The sequence below is a fragment of the Capricornis sumatraensis genome, chromosome 14 (genome assembly GCF_032405125.1).
Source record: "Capricornis sumatraensis isolate serow.1 chromosome 14, serow.2, whole genome shotgun sequence".
Taxonomy (NCBI): domain Eukaryota; kingdom Metazoa; phylum Chordata; class Mammalia; order Artiodactyla; family Bovidae; genus Capricornis; species Capricornis sumatraensis.
In genome coordinates this window covers 78,921,315-78,942,318 of record NC_091082.1, presented here as the reverse complement: position 1 = coordinate 78,942,318, position 21,004 = coordinate 78,921,315, and the positions used below count along the sequence as shown (strand labels likewise).

The window sequence follows — 21,004 nt, the reverse complement described above, 5'->3', positions numbered from 1 at the left end:
TTAGAACAATTTCAATAGCTTTATAGTTAGGGACATAGTAGGGAAAAATCCTTTTTAATGACTCATCAAACAATAAAAGACTATGGACTTCAATCCATCACTATCAGGATATCTTAAGCAAATTGATTCTCTTTATATGTTACATGCCAGAAGAGGTTTCGACTCTAAATTGAAATTTCTGACATTATTGTTTGGGGTTAAAGGGATGGTATGAGGAGGTATCATTTTATTTCTCAAAGCACTGGATATATTTGAAAAATTTAAACTAATAACAGCATTCAAAAACTATTTCTGACAATCAGACATTATTTACCTTTTGATAGAAGTAAGCATCATCACTTAAAAGGTATTTCTTGTGAAACAAATTTAACCCTTAATCTGATGAAGTTGTAGTACCTACCCACCAATTTATAGGAAATATAGGGAACAGAGAAATACATAGGATACAAATCAGCAAAACAAAAACTGTATAAACTCTACAGGGCAAATGATACGGTATCTCAAAAAATAAGCCACAAGGAAAATAAAAGAGGGAGGAATCTGGACACAAAAGAAACTTGAGATATGTCAACCAATTGCAAGTTAACTGAATTCAAAGTGTCAAAAAAATAATTTATGAGACAATCCAGGAAAATGGATGACTGATTGGATATTTGATAACATTAATAAACTATTAATATTTTAGGTATGATAATGTGTACTGTTTTTTATAAAAAGAATTATCACATTTTAGAGAATATACAATAAAACATTTACAAATGAAATGATATAATGTCTGAGCCTTCCTTCAAAATAATCCACTGGAACCTGGGAAATAACACAGAGGAAACAACATTCACCGTAAGTGTAAAACAGGTATATGGGGTTTCATTTCCAGGTTTGAAATTTTCCATAACAAAAAGTTTTGGAGAAAAACACTATTTCTGAAATTATAGCCCCCAAAACTGATAAAAACTTGTAATTTGTTTTAAGAAGTAAAGGGAAAAAACAGAAAGAAAAATCAAAGTGATATAATATTAATCACAAATATTATAGGTTTATGCATAAAATTAACAAAATATTATACTATTTTAAAATGTTGGTAATTTTTCTAATAAATAAGTTTTTCTGTAATTTTAATAACACTCTCCAATCTAACATCAGAACTAACAGGCTAAATATATCTATTATAAAAAATCTAAAATATGGGGTAGGATAAACTCAATGTATGTACTGACATTCAGCATAGTATTATTAAAATCAAGAATGAAACCTGAGAAGTCTATGATCAATAGGAAAATAATTAAATGTATTTAGTAACCAGGATTTTGGAAAGCCACTAAAAATTAAAAACGTCATAAGGGTACTTAAAAATATTTATAAAACTTGTAATCTTAACATCTAGAACATGTGTAGTACAGGTTTAACGTTCATTAAAATGCAATGTGGAATAAAGTAGAATAAAAATAACTTTTATGCATATTACAACTGTAGCTATACTATAAACATACATAAAACAATATTGAAATATGAAAAAAATATTTTATGTGAGCATGCTGGGAGAGATTTTTTTCCCTCTATGATGTATTTTCATAGTTACATGTTTTTATTTTTAAAAATAAATTTAATGTTTTAAAAGTATGTAAAGAGCATCTAATAACATTAAAGAAATTTAATTCTTTAATCTCCTAAAGCTAATCATTTAGTATATCATCAATAAAAATTATTAGTGAGATATTTTATATTCCTTTTTCCTACTAGTCTTTAAAATTCACTGTATATTTTACACATACAGAACGTTTCAAATCAGACTAGTTACATTTTAAGTGCTTAATAGCATATGTGGCTACTGGCTGCTGTAACTGGACAGTCCATGTCTAAATAGCACAAACTTCAGCATTCATACATTCAACAAGTACTGCATTCTAGAAATGCTTTATTTTCTTTACGGATAAAACTATCCTGAGGCAAATATGTCAGAATGTTAACACTTGTCCATCCTTGCTAATGAATATATTTTCTTTAAAAATCTTCATTAAATAGTACTTTTCTGAATTAATTCCCACCCTCCTACAAACAGAAAATAATTTACTACCCAAAGTCTCTAACTGAACACCTTCGCAGTTACCAACGTTCCAATCAATTTAGACATGAAAGTAACACCTCTGCTTTTAGCAATTTATCTATCCCATTACACTTATGGTTTGGAGAAGGAAATGGCAACCCACTCCAGTACTCTTGCCTGGAGAATCCCATGGATGGAGGAGCCCAGTAGGCTATAGTCCATGGGGTCGCTAAGAGTTGGATACAACTGAGCAACTTCACTTTCACTTTTCCCTTTCATGTATTGGAGAAGGAAATGGCAACCCACTCCAGTGTTCTTGCCTGGAGAATCCCAGGGACAGAGGAGCCTGGTGGGCTGCCGTCTATGGGGTTGCACAGAGTCAGACACGACTGAAGCGACTTAGCAGCAGCAGCAAACTCATGGTTATAACTTAAGATTTTTAAAAATATAAGCCATTTCTGCACGACAGAATCATCTTCTCCAACTCACTTTTTCTAATTTGGAGTGAAGGAGACATTTGTATTAAGGATGGGTTACTTTTGCTTTTATCCCTGTAACATTCTATCCCTGTAATTAAAATCTAATTCATGTTTAATTTTGCTACTAATTCCTCAACAGCAGCACACTGTGCCCATTTCTGCTTTAATTGGAATAAGCTGTCTTCTGATGTGACTGTAATATGAAGGGGAGGAAAAAGTTGTTCCCCTCAAATGGTTCTCATATTTAAGACTTAGCTCCTCTTTTAAAGGGGCTTCATCTAGTGAGTCAGATGGTAAAGAGTCTGCCTGCAGTGTGAGGGGACCTAGGTTCAATCCGTGGGTTGGGAAGATTCCCCGGAGAAGGAAATGGGAACTCACTCCAGTATTCTTGCCTGCAAAATCCCATGGACAGAGGAGCCTGGCAAGCTACAGTCCGTGGGGTTGCAAAGAGTCAGAGATGACTGAGCGACTTCACTCTCTTCTTTCACTTTCCTCTTTTAAAACAACCTTCACTTCTGAAAGAGATCCATAATGCAGTTGTATCCACAGTAACGAAAAATATTTCCCTAGTTAAATAATATATAGCATTGCGAAGTAAAGAATAAGACACCTTTTAAAGTAACTTGTGCTTAGTCGCTCAGTCGTGTCCAACTCTTTGTGACCCCATGGACTATAGCCTGCCAGACTTCTCTGTCCATGGAATTTTCCAGGCAAGAATACTGGAGTGAGTTGCCATTTCCTTCTCCATTAAAGTAGTTTAGATCCAATCTATGCAGAATGCTAATTTATTAGTACTGGATTTATCAATAACCCATACAAACCTTATATATCTTAGTAAATGTACTTTGTGTAGTTTTTTAAACACTTTAAAAATCAGTGTATCATTTGGTGCTCAAACAATGCATTTACGGCACTGTTATTTACCACCTGTTCATAGGATAGGATCTAATAAATAGCCATGTCAAAAATTTTAACTTTCTCATTTACGTGGTATTTTAGGAAAGTATTCTATAGTATATAATAATATGTATATAGACTTCATCTCTTCCAGAAATCCTAAAAATCAACATAAGCCTAAGAAGTAACAATTGAACTGACAATGTAGAAAACTGCTTTTGGAAGAAAAAATAGTTTATATCAGAACAGTTAAAATTAGCTATTGCATTCTTCTAATTTTTTCCCGTAAACATCAGTATAGAAATATAAAATCTAAAAGAACGTTCAGCTGCACATTCTGGTAACTGGATATTCTTTTCCTATTTAAATAAAGACCAAATGTTTTCTAAGCACTTGAGTGTACTAACACATTATGGCTGAAGTCACTTGGTAGGGGAAATGTCTTTCTTGCTCAGAGATCTCCATACACCTGTCACAGTACGTTGCAAAGAGATACAGAACAGGTAGTGGAATCCACTTAGTAGCCTTGACAATAATTTCCAAGAAGGAAAACAAATGTAGTAAAGAAATTTAAAATGGCCTAACCATTGATTAATGGTAAATAAATGACGGCAATTTTATTATTTCCCAAGTGAACTCTGATGGCCAGCAATGTTGCAGTATAATAATAGAGCGCTCCAGCCATCCAGGGGCACACTGTGCCACTCTTAGCAGGCTCCAAGATGATCGCACAGGAAAGAACAGTTACTACCTTCTATTCAGTTCAGTTGCTTAGTCGTGTCCAGCTCTTTGTGACCCCATGGACTGCACCACGCCGGGCTTCCCTGTCCATCAGCCCTCTGTCATCCCCTTCTCCTCCCGCCTTCAATCTTTCCTAGCATCAGGGTCTTTTCAAATGAGTCAGTTCTTAGCATCAAACTACCTTCCATGAAATCTACTTAAAATACAATAAAAATACTTCGTTTACACAGAAACCTATTACAAATTTAATATTTATGAATTGTTAAACTTCTCTTTAACCTGTTTGTACTTTCAACTTGGAGTTTCACTCCCCTGGTGGTTTAGTGGTTAGGATTTGGTGCTTTCAACTTGGAGTTTCTCCTGGCATTGTTTCATTTAGTCACTGCTGCTGCTGCTGCTGCTGCTGCTGCTAAGTCGCTTCAGTCGTGTTCAACTCTGTGCGACCCCATAGACTGCAGCCCACCAGGATCTGCCTGCCGCCCCTGGGATTCTCCAGGCAAGAACACTGGAGTGGGTTGCCATTGCCTTCTCCAATGCATGAAAGTGAAAAGTGAAAGTGAAGTCGCTCAGTTGTGTCCGACTTTTCGTGACCCCATGGAGTGCAGCCTACCAGGCTTCTCCGTTCATGGGATTTTCCAGGCAAGAGTACTGGAGTGGGTTGCCATTGCCTTCTCCACATTTAGTCACTACTATCTCCAAATTTGATTTGCTCTAAAACAACTGCATTTTAAGTGGTAGCAGTGATCTATTATATTGGCTCTTTGCAAACTTTTCTACTAATTGCATTATTTCTTTTGAAGTAGAGAAATTGACATACATGCAATACTCTAAGTGGGATCTGATAAATACTGGGCGAAATAGAATAATTCCTTTCTAACTCTCACATGTTGTTCTTGTTGCTGTTGTTTAGTTGCTGAGATATGTTGGGCACACTAAATCATGCCCAACACTTTGTGACGCTATGGATTGTAGCCCCCCAGGCTCCTCTGTCCAGGGGATTTCCCAGGCAGGATACTGGAGTGGGTTGCCATTTCCTCTTCCTGACCCAAGGGTCAAACCCTCATCTCCTGCACTGGCAGGCACATTCTTTACCACTGGGTCACCAGGGAAGCCCAACTATCACATGTATTGCTGTTGTTGTTTTAGTTGCTCAGTCATGTCTGACTCTTTACGACCCTGTGGACTATATAGCTCACCAGGCTCCTCTGTCCATGGGATTCTCCAGGCAAGAATACTAGAGTGGGTTGCCATTTCCTTCTCCAATCACATGTATAGTCTTCTAAATTATACTGGGAGGAAAAACTAGCAAAAGTACTAACTTGTCTGCTACTGCTGCTGCTGCTGCTGCTGCGTCACTTCCGTCGTGTCCGACTCTGTGCGACCCCATAGACGGCAGTCCATGAGGCTCCCCCGTCCCTGGGATTCTCCAGGCAAGAACATTGGAGTGGGTTGCCATTTCCTTCTCCACTAACTTGTCTAGCTACACCAAATTACCAAAGTGATCGTTTCGATTAAATTCTCTAAGAATGGGTGTTGCGTTATCTTTAAAGTCAGTTGAGATGAAGAAGAAAAACATTTTCTATGTCATGTGAAGCAAAACTGGCTTGTACTAATTTTGGGCTAATAGTAATGTTCTGGATAAGATATGCTTAACTGCAGAAAAAGAATACATTCATGAATAGACTTTAAAATCCACCTATAAGTAAACCAACATTAAGCTAAATTATCATTTTTCAGTGAACTTCATAGTTTCCAAACTACCTTCTATCTGTGTGCACCTATTCCCCAGTTTAAGCAGTCGATGCTACTTAGTTTTTCTTGCCAATCTACCCACATTAAAAGAGAAAGAGATCTAACCTCATTATTTGTATTATTCACATCTGTATATATATGGTTTCTAATGCTGCATTTTAAATCTCTTATTCTAATTGGAAACATTTCATTCTTATTTAAAAAATTTTAAATATAACCAAACAACTGGAGAGTCTGAACAGAAACCAATTCTTCTGAGAACAATAAACAAACAAACAAAACAGAAAACCAAGAATGTTTGGTTTTACAAGTACTGTGTATGTTTCCATTTACTTTAATTTCAATGGTGTTATTCCTGACAGGACAAATCTAGAATATGCAATAAACAGACTGTTTTGGAATTAAGAAAGCTAAGGGTTAAAATAAAGCCAAAATCCCCCCAACAGCCAAATAAAACACCAATCTTTCTTTTCCTATCCCCCAGGGTGTCCTGGTGGACTAGAATAATACATGAGGTGACCTAGTCAACCTACGGCTGATAGAGACAGTACTTTATGTTGGATTTATGCTGAGTACTAATATGGGATTCTTACCTGTAATGTACATGTGTGACTGCTGGTTTCCTGTATCCAAGGATCCAGGTTTGAATATCTATGGGTTCAGCTTTGGGATAAGCTATGGTTGTATCTATTATCCACTGGAGGCCTTTTGATTTGTTGTCTGAGAACAATATAAAATTGGATCAATTTTTATGTTATTTGCATCAAATAACACTAAAAAAAACTAACCCGAAACAAGCATAGAAAGTATAAAGCATCTTGAAAATGTCAAAAGCTAAAGTATCACATCAGGAAAGTGAAAAGCAGATCTCGAAACAAACAAAAAAATCCATTCACTAAATATAACACAAGATTATATACAAACACTATATTATAATACAAACACTAAGATTTGTGATACTTGGAAGACATTAATAAATATTGGAATAAGGCAGTAAAATTAAGCATTTTATTGACACACATGATCTTCAGTTGCTGCTTTTGTTCAAAACCAACAACAAAACACCCCTCCCATATGTCAAGAGTTATAGAAAAAATAAAGCAATAAACTGTCTACCCTTTGGCAGGAACAACAACAGGTGGTAACCACTGTTGTGGGAGGGGCTGGGGAAGTTCTGCTTGCTGCAGTCCTCTGCACTCCGTTTCTGTTCCCAGCTCAGGGTACAAAGTTGAGCAAGAATTGAGAGGGGAATCCTCCCAGAGAATGCTAATAGGTAGACTTTAAAGTGTAAAGGTCCTTTGTTTGAAGTAATTAAAGGATCTTTAAAACAATAAAACTTACTTTTAAACATAAGGCCAAATGTACAGAAGGAATCAACAATATTTTACTTAAAATTTCAAATAATTAAAAACTGGCCTAAAATTCTTTTAAAATTTTAGACAACATTCTAAAGGGGAAAAAATACTCATATAGAAATAAGTGTAAAAAATTTAATTTTTAAATAATACATTGCTGAAGGAATAGTGTAGGTAAAGAGAGACATTTTAACAAGCTACCCATGGCATACAGGCTGAAATGTTTGGGGCTAAAGTGATGACTGCAACTTACCTTGAGCTGCATTTAAAAAAAAAAAAAAAACAACCAAAATGGACTAATAGACAGATAGAAGGATAGAGAGACGTGATAAAACAGTAAAGTGTTAACTGTAAAATCTAGTTGGTCTGCTCATTAACTGCAAAATTGCAAAGTTCTTTTAATTTTTATGGATGTTTAAACATTTTTATAATAAAATGGTTGGGAAAAATCACCAGAGTTCAGTTTAATATTGATTAAATCATACAAAAATGAAAATACTAATAATTTTAAAGTTAATTAGATACAACTTTATTTTTACATGTTTATGTTTACATGTTTAAAACCAACATGAAGGCATGGTTTTTGTTTATATAGAATAAAATACTAAATAGTGAATATGAACACTAAAAAAATAAAATACAAATACCAAAACATAGAGAAGAAAAGGTAAAATATAAGTAAAACTAATTTTGGGGTATACAGTTTATTATAGAATTTCTTATGGGATTTTTCCTAATCTGCTAGAAGAAAAAAAAATTTTTTTCTTGACAGGTAAGAAGTGGATTTATTTAGAGAGATACACATCCCACAGACAGAATGTGATCTGTCTCAGAAAGAGAGGGCAGCCCTGGGAGAAACACACTCCACAGAGTGTGGGCCATCTCAGAAGGTGAGAGGCCTAAAAATTTCAACTAAGGTAAGATAAGTAATAAACAATTTCACAGAGACTGTTTCTCTCCAAAAGGAAAACAAAACAAAACAAAACATTTTTCTTCCCTTGTGTGTAATCAATATGATAAGTACCCATTCCTTTGGGATCTAGACCACTACAGAATATTGACTGGGTAAAACTATTTAAAAACAGCAGCCTTTATTAGTGCAATTAATCCTGTTTGTAAGACCTTTGCCTTCAAGCTTTGGCTTGGCTGACATTGCCACAGTGTCTCTGCAACCGTGAAGCTATTCCGAACCTTCCTTTTCTATTAAAAGACTCTTTCAATTTGTCTTTTTAATAGATGCTGAAAGATCAAGAGAGCTGACTGCCAGGCAGCTGTTTGCAAAAAACAAAAGAACTTAGCACAATCTCATGGCATTATTTTTATATCTGTCATCTAAAATAACACATATTTCTGAGGGTCCATCATTTCCATTTTTATTTTATCTAAAGACTATTAAAAGAAATAGCAAAATGCTACTAAGGAAACAGGCCTAGTCAGTTTCTTTCAGCTTTCTGACTTATAATTTATCAGCAAACTTTCATAGTGTCTTAGAGAAAATTGTTCAAAAGAGCCTTCACATTGTTGGCACAAATAGATGCTGCAGATATGCATACCTCATCAGACTATCTGCAAGAGAGCTGCATCTTTGAGGATGGTTTACTTTTCCTGGCCATAAAAGTAATATGTACTTTTTTTTTTTTAATTCAGGAAAGTATTAAGAAATGGGGAAAAATTATCCATAATGTTACAACACAGAGAAGCAATCACTAATATTCTGGAATCTTTCACAAATTTTCTACTGCCTTATTATTTACATATTTAAGCTCATATTATTTACACAAGAGTTGTTATGTTCCTCCGACTCCATTAATATTATAGAGCAGAAGCATTTTCTAAGCCCATAGACATCATTCATAATGGCTGTGTTGTATTCTGTTAGATGGATATTTAATAATTCTTATCTATTCTCTCTTTTGGCTATTTCCAATTTCCTGCCATTCGACATAATGCTGTGATAAACTACTGTGCCGGTATTTCAGATCATTCTGTTTTGATAAGTATTATATGCAGTGGAGGAACTAATCAACATTTTAAGACTTTCAATAAATATTGTCCAATTGTATTAAACTCATTCTCTGTATTAAAAACAAAAAAAACTTTCTAAATTTGATACATGCAAAATATATATATCATTATAATTTCATTTGCATACAGTTTTTCAAATTAGTCATTTCTATTCCTATATCTTTTAATATAGTAATTCCACTTATAGGAATTTACACTACTTACATGCTTCACAAATCTGAAAAGATATTTACAGGGATGGCAACTGAAGCAGTGTGAATGGCCAGGAGAAAGGTATACAGGAAGGGAAAGACACCTTTGACCTTATACATTCCTATATTATTTGAATAAATTACTGTAAGCATGGACTACTTTGTAAATAGAAACATTAAAAAGTTATATTTTCAGGACTTCCCTGGCAGTCCAGTGGTTTAGGCTGCACCTTCCAATGCAGGGGATGTGGGTTCAATTCCAGGTTGGGGAACTAAGATCCCACATGTGAGCCATGAGCTACAACTAAAACCCAACATAGCCAAACAAATAAATATTTTAAGTTATATTTTCATCTTCTTCCTCAGTATTATTTCTATTCAACAAAAATAAAAAGAACTCCAGAAAAGCCTCTAATTCCAAGAAAAGAAAAAAATGCTAAAACCCATCCTACCTAATTCCTTAGCGTCTCCTCCTGCTGGACTTCCATTTTCCTGTCGTGCTACAAGCGCACGCAAAATAATTTTTGTTGCCCCAACTCTTGGCAAAGTGACATGTGTAAGAAATGGCAAGTTATTTTTCTTGGCAAATGACTGACTGATTTCTCGCCTCTTCCTGAGGAAGCCCCCTTCTGGAAACAGAACAATCCATTTTCGATCTCTGCTCCTGTAATTATTTTCTAGGTGCTTCTTAAGAAGAAGAAGCTGTTGGTCACGATGAGATTTTCCCTAGAGGGTAAACACATGTATAATAAGCATAGGTATGAAATTTAAAGACCATAAAGGCTAGAAATTACTGCTTCCAGAGTAAATCCCAAACACAGGCTACAATAGTGACTTCCCCCTGCACCCTACTGCTTACTTCCCCTTTTGACCACAGTGGCAAAAGGAAGTTATTAGCACTTAACATAAATAAACCCTTCTCTCTGAAGAAACAAATTGCTCTAATTGCCCCTGAAAGTTTATTCACTCTTCATTAGTGAGTATTTACTGAGTACCTACTACTTACTTGCCAGGCACGTCTTAGAGATAGAGAAGTAAGACACCCTTGTGGAGGATGCATGCAACTGGTGATAAGCGTTAGGAAGAAGAGCAAGAGGCTAGAGAAATGCAACAGGGCCAGGGGAAGCAACTCCAGGGAGATGAAATTTAAGCAAAGAGCTGATAATGTGAGGGAATAAGCCATGTGAACATGAGTGGCAGAGAACAGGTGATGAGGACAAAAGAGACAAAGGGCCCTGAGGTGGGAGTAACCTCGGCATTTCCGAGAGCATGACAAGGTCAGTTATGGCTGAGAATTGTAGAGAGTTGGAGATCATATGAGGAAGGCCTTGAGTTTGGTGAGTAGTAATTTGGGACGGGATGTCATTAAACAGTTTTCAAAAAGGGAGAGTCATGATCTTATTTACATTAAATATCTTCTGGCTCCAGTGACAAAAAGACTGCAGGAAATGAGTTAGGAGACTGCTGTAGAGTCTGGACAGGGGAGTTTGATGAGATTCAACTACAGGATATAGATGAGAGGTGCATACATTCAGGAAAAAAGTCTGAATGCTAACAGGATGTTCTGATGGACTGGGTTTCAGTTGTGAGGGAAAGTAAGGAAAGAGGATAACTTGGATACTGAAAAAAAGAATTCAGAAGCATTTTCAGGAAAGCCCCAAACTCATGACTAAATATTAGAAAGGTTCTTCCTTTCAGTATGATCAATTTGCTAGTAATTTTCCAGCCAACAAAATTACAGAAGCTCCCCCAAATAATTCGTATGCTTTCAGTCTTTAAATTATTCCAAATGCAAAACAAATAACAATTTTCTTAGCTGATATATGGAACTGATTGTGATTAAACTTTATTAAGTTCCCAAGACTACACGTAAAATATTTTTAATATCCTTGGAAATATTTTCTTAAAAATGTCTAGTAGCAGAGCCCCAAGAGATTTTCTTTAATATTAATATTTTTTTCTCTCTCTCTCTTACCCTCAAGTTATAGATTTTAATTACTATCTAACAGGAAAAATATTTTTGTTCTTTATAAGTGAATTTGTAAGTTTCTCCAATAATCTGAAATATAGTCTTAAGTATGTAAAACAACACTGTAATAAAAAAGGAAATGTTTTGGAGTACATTATTTTCTACTTTCAACTCCTCAAAGTTCACTGATAATTTAGTCTAATTTAGCCTCTTCTTGAGGCCTAAGGATCATCATGATAACAAGGTCAACTGTTTCAACACTGTATAAATTCAATAATTTCCTCAGACTCCTAAGCAGTTCATCCAGCTTCTCCTCTGGACTCCACCCCAGACTGCTTCAATTGTCAGTTCTGCTGTCTTTCCCTCCAGTGATACTAAGATTAGTTTCTTCATTAAGTTGTTCTGATCACTTATAAGTTGATCTGCTTATTTTGTTTCAGTCTTATTGTGGCCAATCCCCATTCCCCGTTCTTCCTGAGGTACCAAGCCTGCTTTTTTCCCACCTCTCTGCTCAGAAAAACCAAGGGCCTTCCCAGAAGGAACGAAGCAATTATACAGAATTGGAAAAAAAAATGTTTTGTACATAAAACTGTCTGGAGCAAAGTTTATGTGTTTTGGGATATGTATTTTCATAGAGCTCAGAAGTTTTTCTACATTATTTCAGCTTATTTCTGAATTTGCAGTTCTCAGAAGAGGTTTAATTAGATTCACCAGCAATTCATTAAATAAATTAATATGTACAAGGTACTGCACCATCCAAGGTGAAGTTGCTAAATATATAAACAGTAGATTAGTGTGGCATTACCATACATAAATACTCTTGATATCATATTTTAATTATCCATTTTTGAGAAAATAAAGCATGTGACTCTAAGTAGCATATCAGGGAAACACTATTTTGATAAGTGAGTATTCTTTTTTTCCTACTAAACTATTCCTAATGCTTGGGATCCATTCTCAATCCATCTTCTTCCATCAAACTCATACTCATTCTTTAAATTTATGCCATGTATTATCTTCTCCTCTAAGGTTTCTCTGGATTTACAGAAATCTGATGTACTCAGTTTTCATATTATGAATTCACAAAATATTTATTTATTTAATTACTTAATATTCTCCCTACTGGTAATCTTATTTAACAATCTCACAATTGTTAATTTAGGTATCTTCTGTATCATTTAACAGTGACTTGTAAATAAAATTAACAGTGATCTCAGAAGAGCTGAGAATGTGATAGGTGCTTGAAAACTGTTTAGAAAGGGAGGAGGAGGGTAGAGATGAAAATATTTGCATGTTTAATACTTATGCATACTCAAATTCAGACTTCAATCATTCAAACTCTGTTTTAGGGAACCAATTCCCAGCTCCCTGAGATAACTAGAAGAGGCTCTATCTATTACAATTAGTTTTGTGATGTCTCTTTTTACACTAAAGATTCAGACTGATCAAGACTCTCACTATGGAAAAAAATGCTCATTAGTTACCTGTCTTATAAAGAAGTCTCCATGAATTAGAGAAACAATTCCAAAGTTTGTGTATTTAAAAATATGATCCATCAACCACATCATCTGAGCAACAACCTAAAATATTTAAAAGCAAAAAATAATTAAATATTGGATAGAAAAAATACTGAGTATAGCTAGCCAGTATCTAAATTTTAAGCATAATCATCCAACCATACTTTTCATTAACCTAAATATTTAAAATCTAATGCTATTTCTACAAGTAAAGTGCTACATGAAAAATTACAGGTCTTGATTCCAAGTCTTGGATTCTTAAATCACAGGTATATACATCATTGGGTAACAGATAAAACTGAATTAACTTAAATTTGAACTTAATGATTTCTAATTTGTTCTATATAAACAACATGACTGGTAATTCTTACATAACTTGTAAAGTTATTCTGAAATAATACAATATGCCTAAATTATCAAATGAGGGCTATGAGTTTAATTAATAAGCACTAAGGCTTTGTAAGGGCTTCCCTAATAGCGCAGACAGTAAAGAATCTGCCTGCAATGCAGGAGACCCTGGTTTGATCCCTGGGTCAGGAAGATCCCCTGGAGGAGGAAATGGCAACCCACTCCAGTATTCTTGCCTGGAGAATCCCACGGACAGAGGAGCCCGGTGGACTAGTCCATGGGGTTGCAAAGTCAGATATGACTGAGCAATTAAACAGTTTTATTAAGGCTTTATAAAAGCCTTAATATCTTTGTTAACATCTTCTTTAAAGCTTTATAAAATGTGACTTTACCTTAATGGTTAAAACATTAAAAGTCAAAAAACATTAAGATATAAATACAAAAATATAAAAATGTTCAACAAAAGAACACTAAACAATTCATTTACTCAAAAAATACACTGTAAATTTTTAAAAATTAATTCAGTAGAGTGATTTATACATTCTACTATGAAGTGTATTTGTTAGTTTATATAAAGCCATACTCTTTACCAGCATAAAAATACTGTTTCTTAAACACAAAAATATTATCCATTGCTGATAATAGTATCCATTGCTGATAAAAGTTAATACTCTATCAGGAGCAGAAGACTTTATTCCAAGCAAAATTTTAAAATTAAAAGTAAGTGTAAACAGGATCTAGCTAATGAATTGCTTAATTGTTCTCCCCTGCTGAGATAATAGCATCCCTTGTTATAAGCCTTAAATAAAGTGAAATCTACAGCCTCAATCAAGAATGCAACAGAGCGCTACTTCGGTTCCTACGGGAATAACAAACATAAATTCTATCTCTAAGCACAAAATTGTATGCACATATAAGGAAAACATGAAGCATTGACACCCATGTGCTGCTTTTACAAAAACATTATAAAACCCCACAAATAATATAATACTCGAGCTTCTGCCTTAATTTTTCAGCATTACTAAATAATTCAGTTGCATGATTCCTATTCCACCAGTTTTACTGTATAAAACAACTTAAAAAAATAGATACATGCCCAGTGAAAGACTGATTTTCAAATCAATTAATATAGAATAAAATAATTTGTTTTGCTTTATAATGATAACTACTTTGTGTAAATAAATTGAGATCTGAACTAAATGGAATTTGCTGAAAAGTTTTCCAAGAAACAAAACAAAAAGCAAGTGGATTCAACCTGTAAAATCTTTGAGCTTTACACACAGTATGAAGTGTGGCTGCAAATTATTGATCTCTGGGTTTAATATACCAACACTAAAGTAACTAGCTTTTATGTTTAATCTTACATTTATAGTGGATTTACCTCCTCAGTTAGAAAGTAACCTAAAACAAATTCAGTAAGACAGTCAAGCTATCTTTTAAGATTTGTATGGATAATTCTGTCCTAACTTATTTTAGCAGAAATATTACAAGTCAATAAATATACATTACATGTCCAGTAGAGTTCTATTAGTAGAAATGAAAATTCTTAATCATCAACTGCCTTGAAAGGGCAAGACCCCTCACTTAAGAGACATTTCTTAAAAAGGTACTAGAATGTTTAGAAAATATAACTAATCCTTTGACTCATATTCCTGAAAAAAAGGAAGTCAGTAAACACAAGCTGCCTGAGTCAACTCAGTCGATATTTTAAAGGTTGTCTGTCAGAACACTGCTAGGTATTTCCAAAGGACAAAATTCAGTTCAGTCACTCAGTCGTGCCCAACTCTTTGCGACCCCATGGACTGCAGCACGCCAGGCCTCCCTGTCCACCAACTCCCAGAGTTTGCTCAAATTCATGTCCATTGAGTCGGTGATGCCATCCAACCATCTCATCCTCTGTTGTCCCCTTCTCCTCCTGCCCTCAATCTTTCCCGGCATCGGGGTCTTTACAAATGAGTCAGCTCTTTGTATCAGGTGGCCAAAGTATTGGAGTTTCAGCTTCAACATCAGTCCTTCCAATGGACACCCAGGACTGATTTCCTTTAGGATGGACTAGTTGGATCTCCTTGCAGTCCAAGGGACTCTCAAGAGTCTTCTCCAACACCACAGTTCAAAAGCATCAATTCTTCGGCACTCAGCTTTCTTTATAGTCCAACTCTCACACCCATACATGACCACTGGAAAAACCATAGCCTTGACTAGATTGACCTTTGTTGGCAAAGTAATGTCTCTGCTTTTTAATATGCTGTCTAGGTTGGTCATAACTTTTCTCCCAAGGAGTAAGCGTCTTTTTATTTCATGCCTGGAGTTACCATCTGCAGGGATTTTGGAGCCCCCTAAAATAAAGTCTGCCACTGTTGCCGCTGTTTCCCCATCTATTTGTCATGAAGTGATGGGACCAGATGCCATGATCTTAGTTTTCTGAATGTTGAGTGAAAAGCCAACTTTTTCACTCTCCACTTTCACTTTTATCAAGAGGCTCTTTAGTTCTTCTTTACTTTCTGCCGTAAGTGTCGTGTTATCTGCATATCTGAGGTTATTGATATTTCTCCCAGCAATCTTGATTCCAGCTTGTGCTTTATCCTTTATATTAATTATCCTTTACCCATAAGCATGGATTTTCTACATATTCAAACATCTGGAGAGGCTTACATAAAGGGCTCCATTCTTTATATCATTCTGAAATGTTAGTAAAGTCAATGGTTTTCCAGTTTAGAAATCTACAAGGACAATTTTGGCTGTCACAATAGCTAGGGAGTTCTACTAGCATGCAGTAGGCTGCAGCCAGGTAAGGGAAACAATTCCAGCAGGACAACTGAGAACAACAGTGCTGTCCTACCAAAATGCAAGCAGTGCCCTTGCTCCACAAAGGAATAATGACGAGCACCACAGGAATTCCTGAATTCAAAAAGCTATGTTACACTTATATCACCATTAAACTAATATTTTTAAGTGTTACTTGCTCAGTCATGTCTGACTCTTTGCAACCCAATGGGTTCCTCTGTCCATGGGATTTTCCAGGCAAGAATACTGGAGTGAGTTGCCATTCCCTTCTCCAGAAGATCTTCCCGACACAGGGATCGAACCCAGGCCTCCTGCATTGCAGGCAGATTCTTTACCATCTGAGCCACCAGGGAAGCCCTAGTGGGCCAGTTTTAAACTGACATTAGCTTTCTTTCTTTGAAAGTGCCCATGGAGTATGCAATTAATCAAGTAAACATTTCTACTTTTGAGTATAAATTAATATTGCCCCACACATACTAGGCAGGAGTAGAGATCATAATGTTCTACCTTTTATTTCTCAACTACTCCTTTATGAAACAAGATAAAAATTCTTTGAAATTTCACATTATTTAGTAATATCAGATGGTAAAAAATATTTAGTATAACTAATCTGAAAATGGGAATAACTCTGGACAGAAAAATGAGCAGAAGACCAACTAACTGAAATCTTTTTACAAAAGCAAACAAATAAATCAAAATCTCTTTTGTCCACAATATTGGTGAATCTCAGATTACCTATATTCTGACTAATACAGTCATCATTTCTGCCAAACTGAAGTTAAGAGTAACAAAGTTAGGATATTTATACTTATCAGTTCGAGCACTTTTTGAGACTCAAAAACCAATGGAAGACATCATAGGGCCTCAGAAAAATCACTATAAATGTAAGTATCTTATCAGTAAGAATAAAAATGTTCTCCTTAATATAAAGCCAAATAGGGTTTTTTTTTGGGGGGTGGCACACCTCACGGCATGTGGGATCTTAGTTCCTCAACCAGGGATCGAACCTATGACCCTTGCAGTGGAAGCAGAGTCTTAACCACTGGACCACCAGAGAAGTCCAAAAATAAACTAGTTTTTACAAAATTTTAACATCAATAATTTAGAGGACAGGTGACATATTATTATAAAGGCAAATATATCTATACAGTGATATTATTTTAACAATTCTGAACATAAGAAATTATTGAATTTATTCTACATTCTAGCAAAATAATGCCTTTGCTTCTCAGATAAATAACAAAAACAGATTTCATATAAGCAAACCTTTTCCATTTACTCTCACCTCATTTTCTGACCCTTAACCTGCTGAATCAAACTCTGAGGACCTAAACACACCAGATGTATTCTTGCCTTGGGTTTTGGCCACAATTATTTCACTACAGAAGAGGCCCTTGCTTCACTACTCTGCTTAAGTTCTACTCAACCCTTTCAGGTCAAGTTTATGTCTTCTCCTCTCCACAAAGTTTTCTATATCCACCAAGTAAATGGTGAGCTCACCTTCCACCAAATACTTCTCACTTTGTAATTAAGTACTGTTTGCTATTCCCTCTCTTCACCTATCACTAGCTTATCAGTTCCTTTAAGAGGACATCTTACAGGATGACGTTCTTCTATATTTATAGTTAGTGACCATGAACATGAAACACTGATAAAATACCTATTGGTTCCTTCATTATTAGGCCAAAGATTAACTCCATCAATTCTATATACTTTCTATTTATTTACTTTTCTATGAACATAACCTCTTTACCTTCTCCTAAGGTGTTAATTCTTTTAATGTTAAGGATTGACTTTAACATCTTCCCATTTTATAGATATATTTTAGTTATCAATATAAGCAATGTGAAATCAACAGTTCAAACGCAGTCCTAGAACACTGAATAAAATGGACGTAGTATCTTTCCTTTCAATTTGCTTTCTAAGTGAAATTCAAAACAATATCTACCTTACTTTCTTCTTGCTAAAAATCCCCAAGATCACCTAATTCCCCATCCAATTTTATTCTTCTGTCTTAAGCAAACTGTTTTTTGTGCTTGTATTTCTCAAACTGGCAATCCACCACTCACCTCAAGACAGCCCCAAGTTGAACCATATTAACTTTGCTTTCATTTCAGTTCTTTTTTAAAAAAAAAAGCTTCATGGAGGTATAATCCACATTATCCCAGTTGGTTTTCTTTAAGTCTATGAATTCCTCTTAGAGTGATTAGAATTATATACACAGTATTTTTTTTCTTCAAGATTTTACATTCCCAGCTGTAGTAAGATATTCAGCTGACCCTTCGTCAACCCCCCTTCCCCACAGTCTGTCTCTGCCTTCGGGATGGCTTACCAGTCCTTTGTCCTGGAGGCACATCATCAGAGTGCACACATCTCCTGTTGCCTGATGGTTCACCAACATGACTGCTTCATCTTCTGAAATTGCTTTAACATCTTCCCCCCACTCCATCACTGTAAAGACAAAAAGTTTCAAAGCTGTCATTTTAAAGATTTATCTATTTCCAGAAATCTTATGTGAGAAACACTGGTGCACATTAAAACTTCTGAAAGTTTATTTCCTAAGTATACTTCCTATAAAAATCAGGGTATTCATATTTTAGAGAGACCCAAAATATCCATGAAAATGTAAAACAGCCATACCTTTGATTTAGAAATTCTATTTAAGAGTTTATCCTACAGAAACATTTGTCCAAATGGGCAAAAATATGCATAAAGGATAGTTAATTCACCAACAGGGGAATGGATAATTTTCATACAATGAAACAGTATAAATCCATTAAAAGAATGGAAGATATCTCTATACACTAACCTGAAAGGACTTCTTATCCAGTAAACAAAACAAATCACCAAACAGTATATATAATATGATTCCATTTTTTCAAAGAAGGAATAAAATTTACATGTAATTTAACACATTGAAAAAAGTCTGGGGAAATGAATTCAAAACTGATCTCCAAAACTGATCTTCACTGGGAGGCAGTTCCCAAACATCCTTAAATTCTACTTTAGAATAAAATATGCTAATATTATAAAATGTGTAAGCATTTTAGTTTTATAAGAAAACCAATTAAAGATGTTACATTTATTAAAAATCTCCAGATGAAAAATCATTGCACCAAAACCTATATGTATACTCTAAGGAAAACAGTGATATCTCCAAATAGGTGTGCCTCATTTTATAGTACACTTACTACACACACAAAAGATAAAATTAAACATCAGTTTCAAACATCAGGATTCTATGGAGAAGCTTCTACGTTCTTCAAATGTCTGACATAAATTACCAGAGGCTGAATACACACTAGTATTCACTCATCTCCATCACTGCTATAAGGAAAGAGGCTGGGCTCCCTGTGTGTAATAGTTCTGGAGGAAACAGGGATGGGGGACCTGGAGCTCACTTGCTTTACCTCTGCCAGACCCCCTCCTCCACAGCCCCACTTCACTGTCACCCCAGTATAGTGGAGCTCCTCTTAAGACATCATTTGAAAAAAGAGTTCTGCTAATTTTTTCTATTAAAATCTAAGCAAAGCATCTATGCCTTCATTTTAAAAGTCTGTATTAAGGGAATTTCAGCTAGGCTGAACATATCTTCAGTTGTGGTTGTTATTGCTGCTAGTTGTTAAGTCTTGACCAACTCTTAGCGCCCTCATGAACTCCAGCACACCAGGCTCTCCTGTCCTTCACTATGTCCTAGAGTTGCTCAGATTCGTGTCCACTGAGTCAGTGATGCTATCTAACCACCTCACCCTCTGCCACCCTCTTCTTCTTTTGCCTTCAATCAGCTGTGGTATCTACTTCCATAATCATTCTCTCAGAAATATTACTAAAACACAAGTAGCTTACACTGGGTGCTGAAACCTTTTACTTAAAGCTTTTTAAATGAATGCAGAATGGAAACTACATTACAGATGTCCAGTAATCCTTAAGGAATAGAGGTAGAACACTGGGGACAGTCCAGTGGCAACAACTTTCCTTCAGAGTGGCCTTTGCTTTCCCAAGTTGCCAGTGAAGTTTAGCTGACAAGCTAACCTTACTTAAACTTATCTGAACAGCTGATATATCATACATTGTATGGGGGGGGGGGAGGCGGGAGTATAAATCGGTACAAGAGTTTTGGAAGTCAATCCGGCAATCTATACAAGAACTAAGAAATGTAAAAATCTTTTTAGCCAGGCATTCCACTTCTAGGAATTCATCTTACAAACATACTCATGTGTAAAGTGACACAGATGTAAAGCTCTTCACCTCACAAACATACTCATATGTAAAGTGACACAGATGCAAAGCTCTTCACTGCAGCGTCATTTAGAAGAGCAAAGATGAAAGCAACTGAAAAGACAGAGTAGCTCAAATTCATAGAAGTTTCTAAAATGGTGGTTGATAGGGAAAATTGGGGAGCTGGCTAGTTAAATAAATTATAATATTTTAATTTATAAAATTACAATAATATTATTGTAATAATCCATGCAATAGAATATTATGCAATCATCATCTATACACTAATATGAAATGATACTGGCTGAAGGTCCAATACTTTGGGCACCTGATGCAAAGACCTGACTCATTAGGAAAGACCCTGATGATGGAAAGATTGAAGGCAGGAGGAGACGGGGACGACAGAGGATGAGATGTTTGGATGGCATCACCAACTTGATGGATATGAGTGTGAGTAAGCTCCAGGAGTTGGCGATCGACAGGGAGGCCTGGCGTGCTGCAGTCCACGGGGTTGCAAAGAGTCAGACATGACTGAACAACGGGACTGAACTGATGAAATGACTGTAAGCAATAAAGGCCAAGTGCAGAACACTGTGAAGGATGTCACCAGCTGGGTTTTCAGAAAAGACAGAGAGTATATTTACTAAGTGAGAACTTCCATATTACGCCTCTGTCAACAACCCT

The 21,004-nt window shown here is 35.5% G+C and overlaps 1 protein-coding gene across 4 annotated transcripts in view; it reads right to left on the bottom strand.

The window, feature by feature from the left end:
• LPGAT1 (lysophosphatidylglycerol acyltransferase 1) overlaps nt 1–21,004 on the bottom strand; it is a 151,738-nt gene that overhangs the window by 27,672 nt on the left and 103,062 nt on the right. For all 4 annotated transcript variants that reach the window (XM_068985916.1, XM_068985915.1, XM_068985913.1 and 1 more), the window contains 4 exons: nt 18,435–18,553; nt 12,938–13,033; nt 9,937–10,210; nt 6,507–6,633 (listed from right to left, as the gene is read on the bottom strand). In XM_068985916.1, coding sequence (XP_068842017.1) covers nt 6,507–6,633; nt 9,937–10,210; nt 12,938–13,033; nt 18,435–18,553 — 616 coding nt within the window. The remainder of the gene's footprint in view (nt 1–6,506; nt 6,634–9,936; nt 10,211–12,937; nt 13,034–18,434; nt 18,554–21,004) is intronic.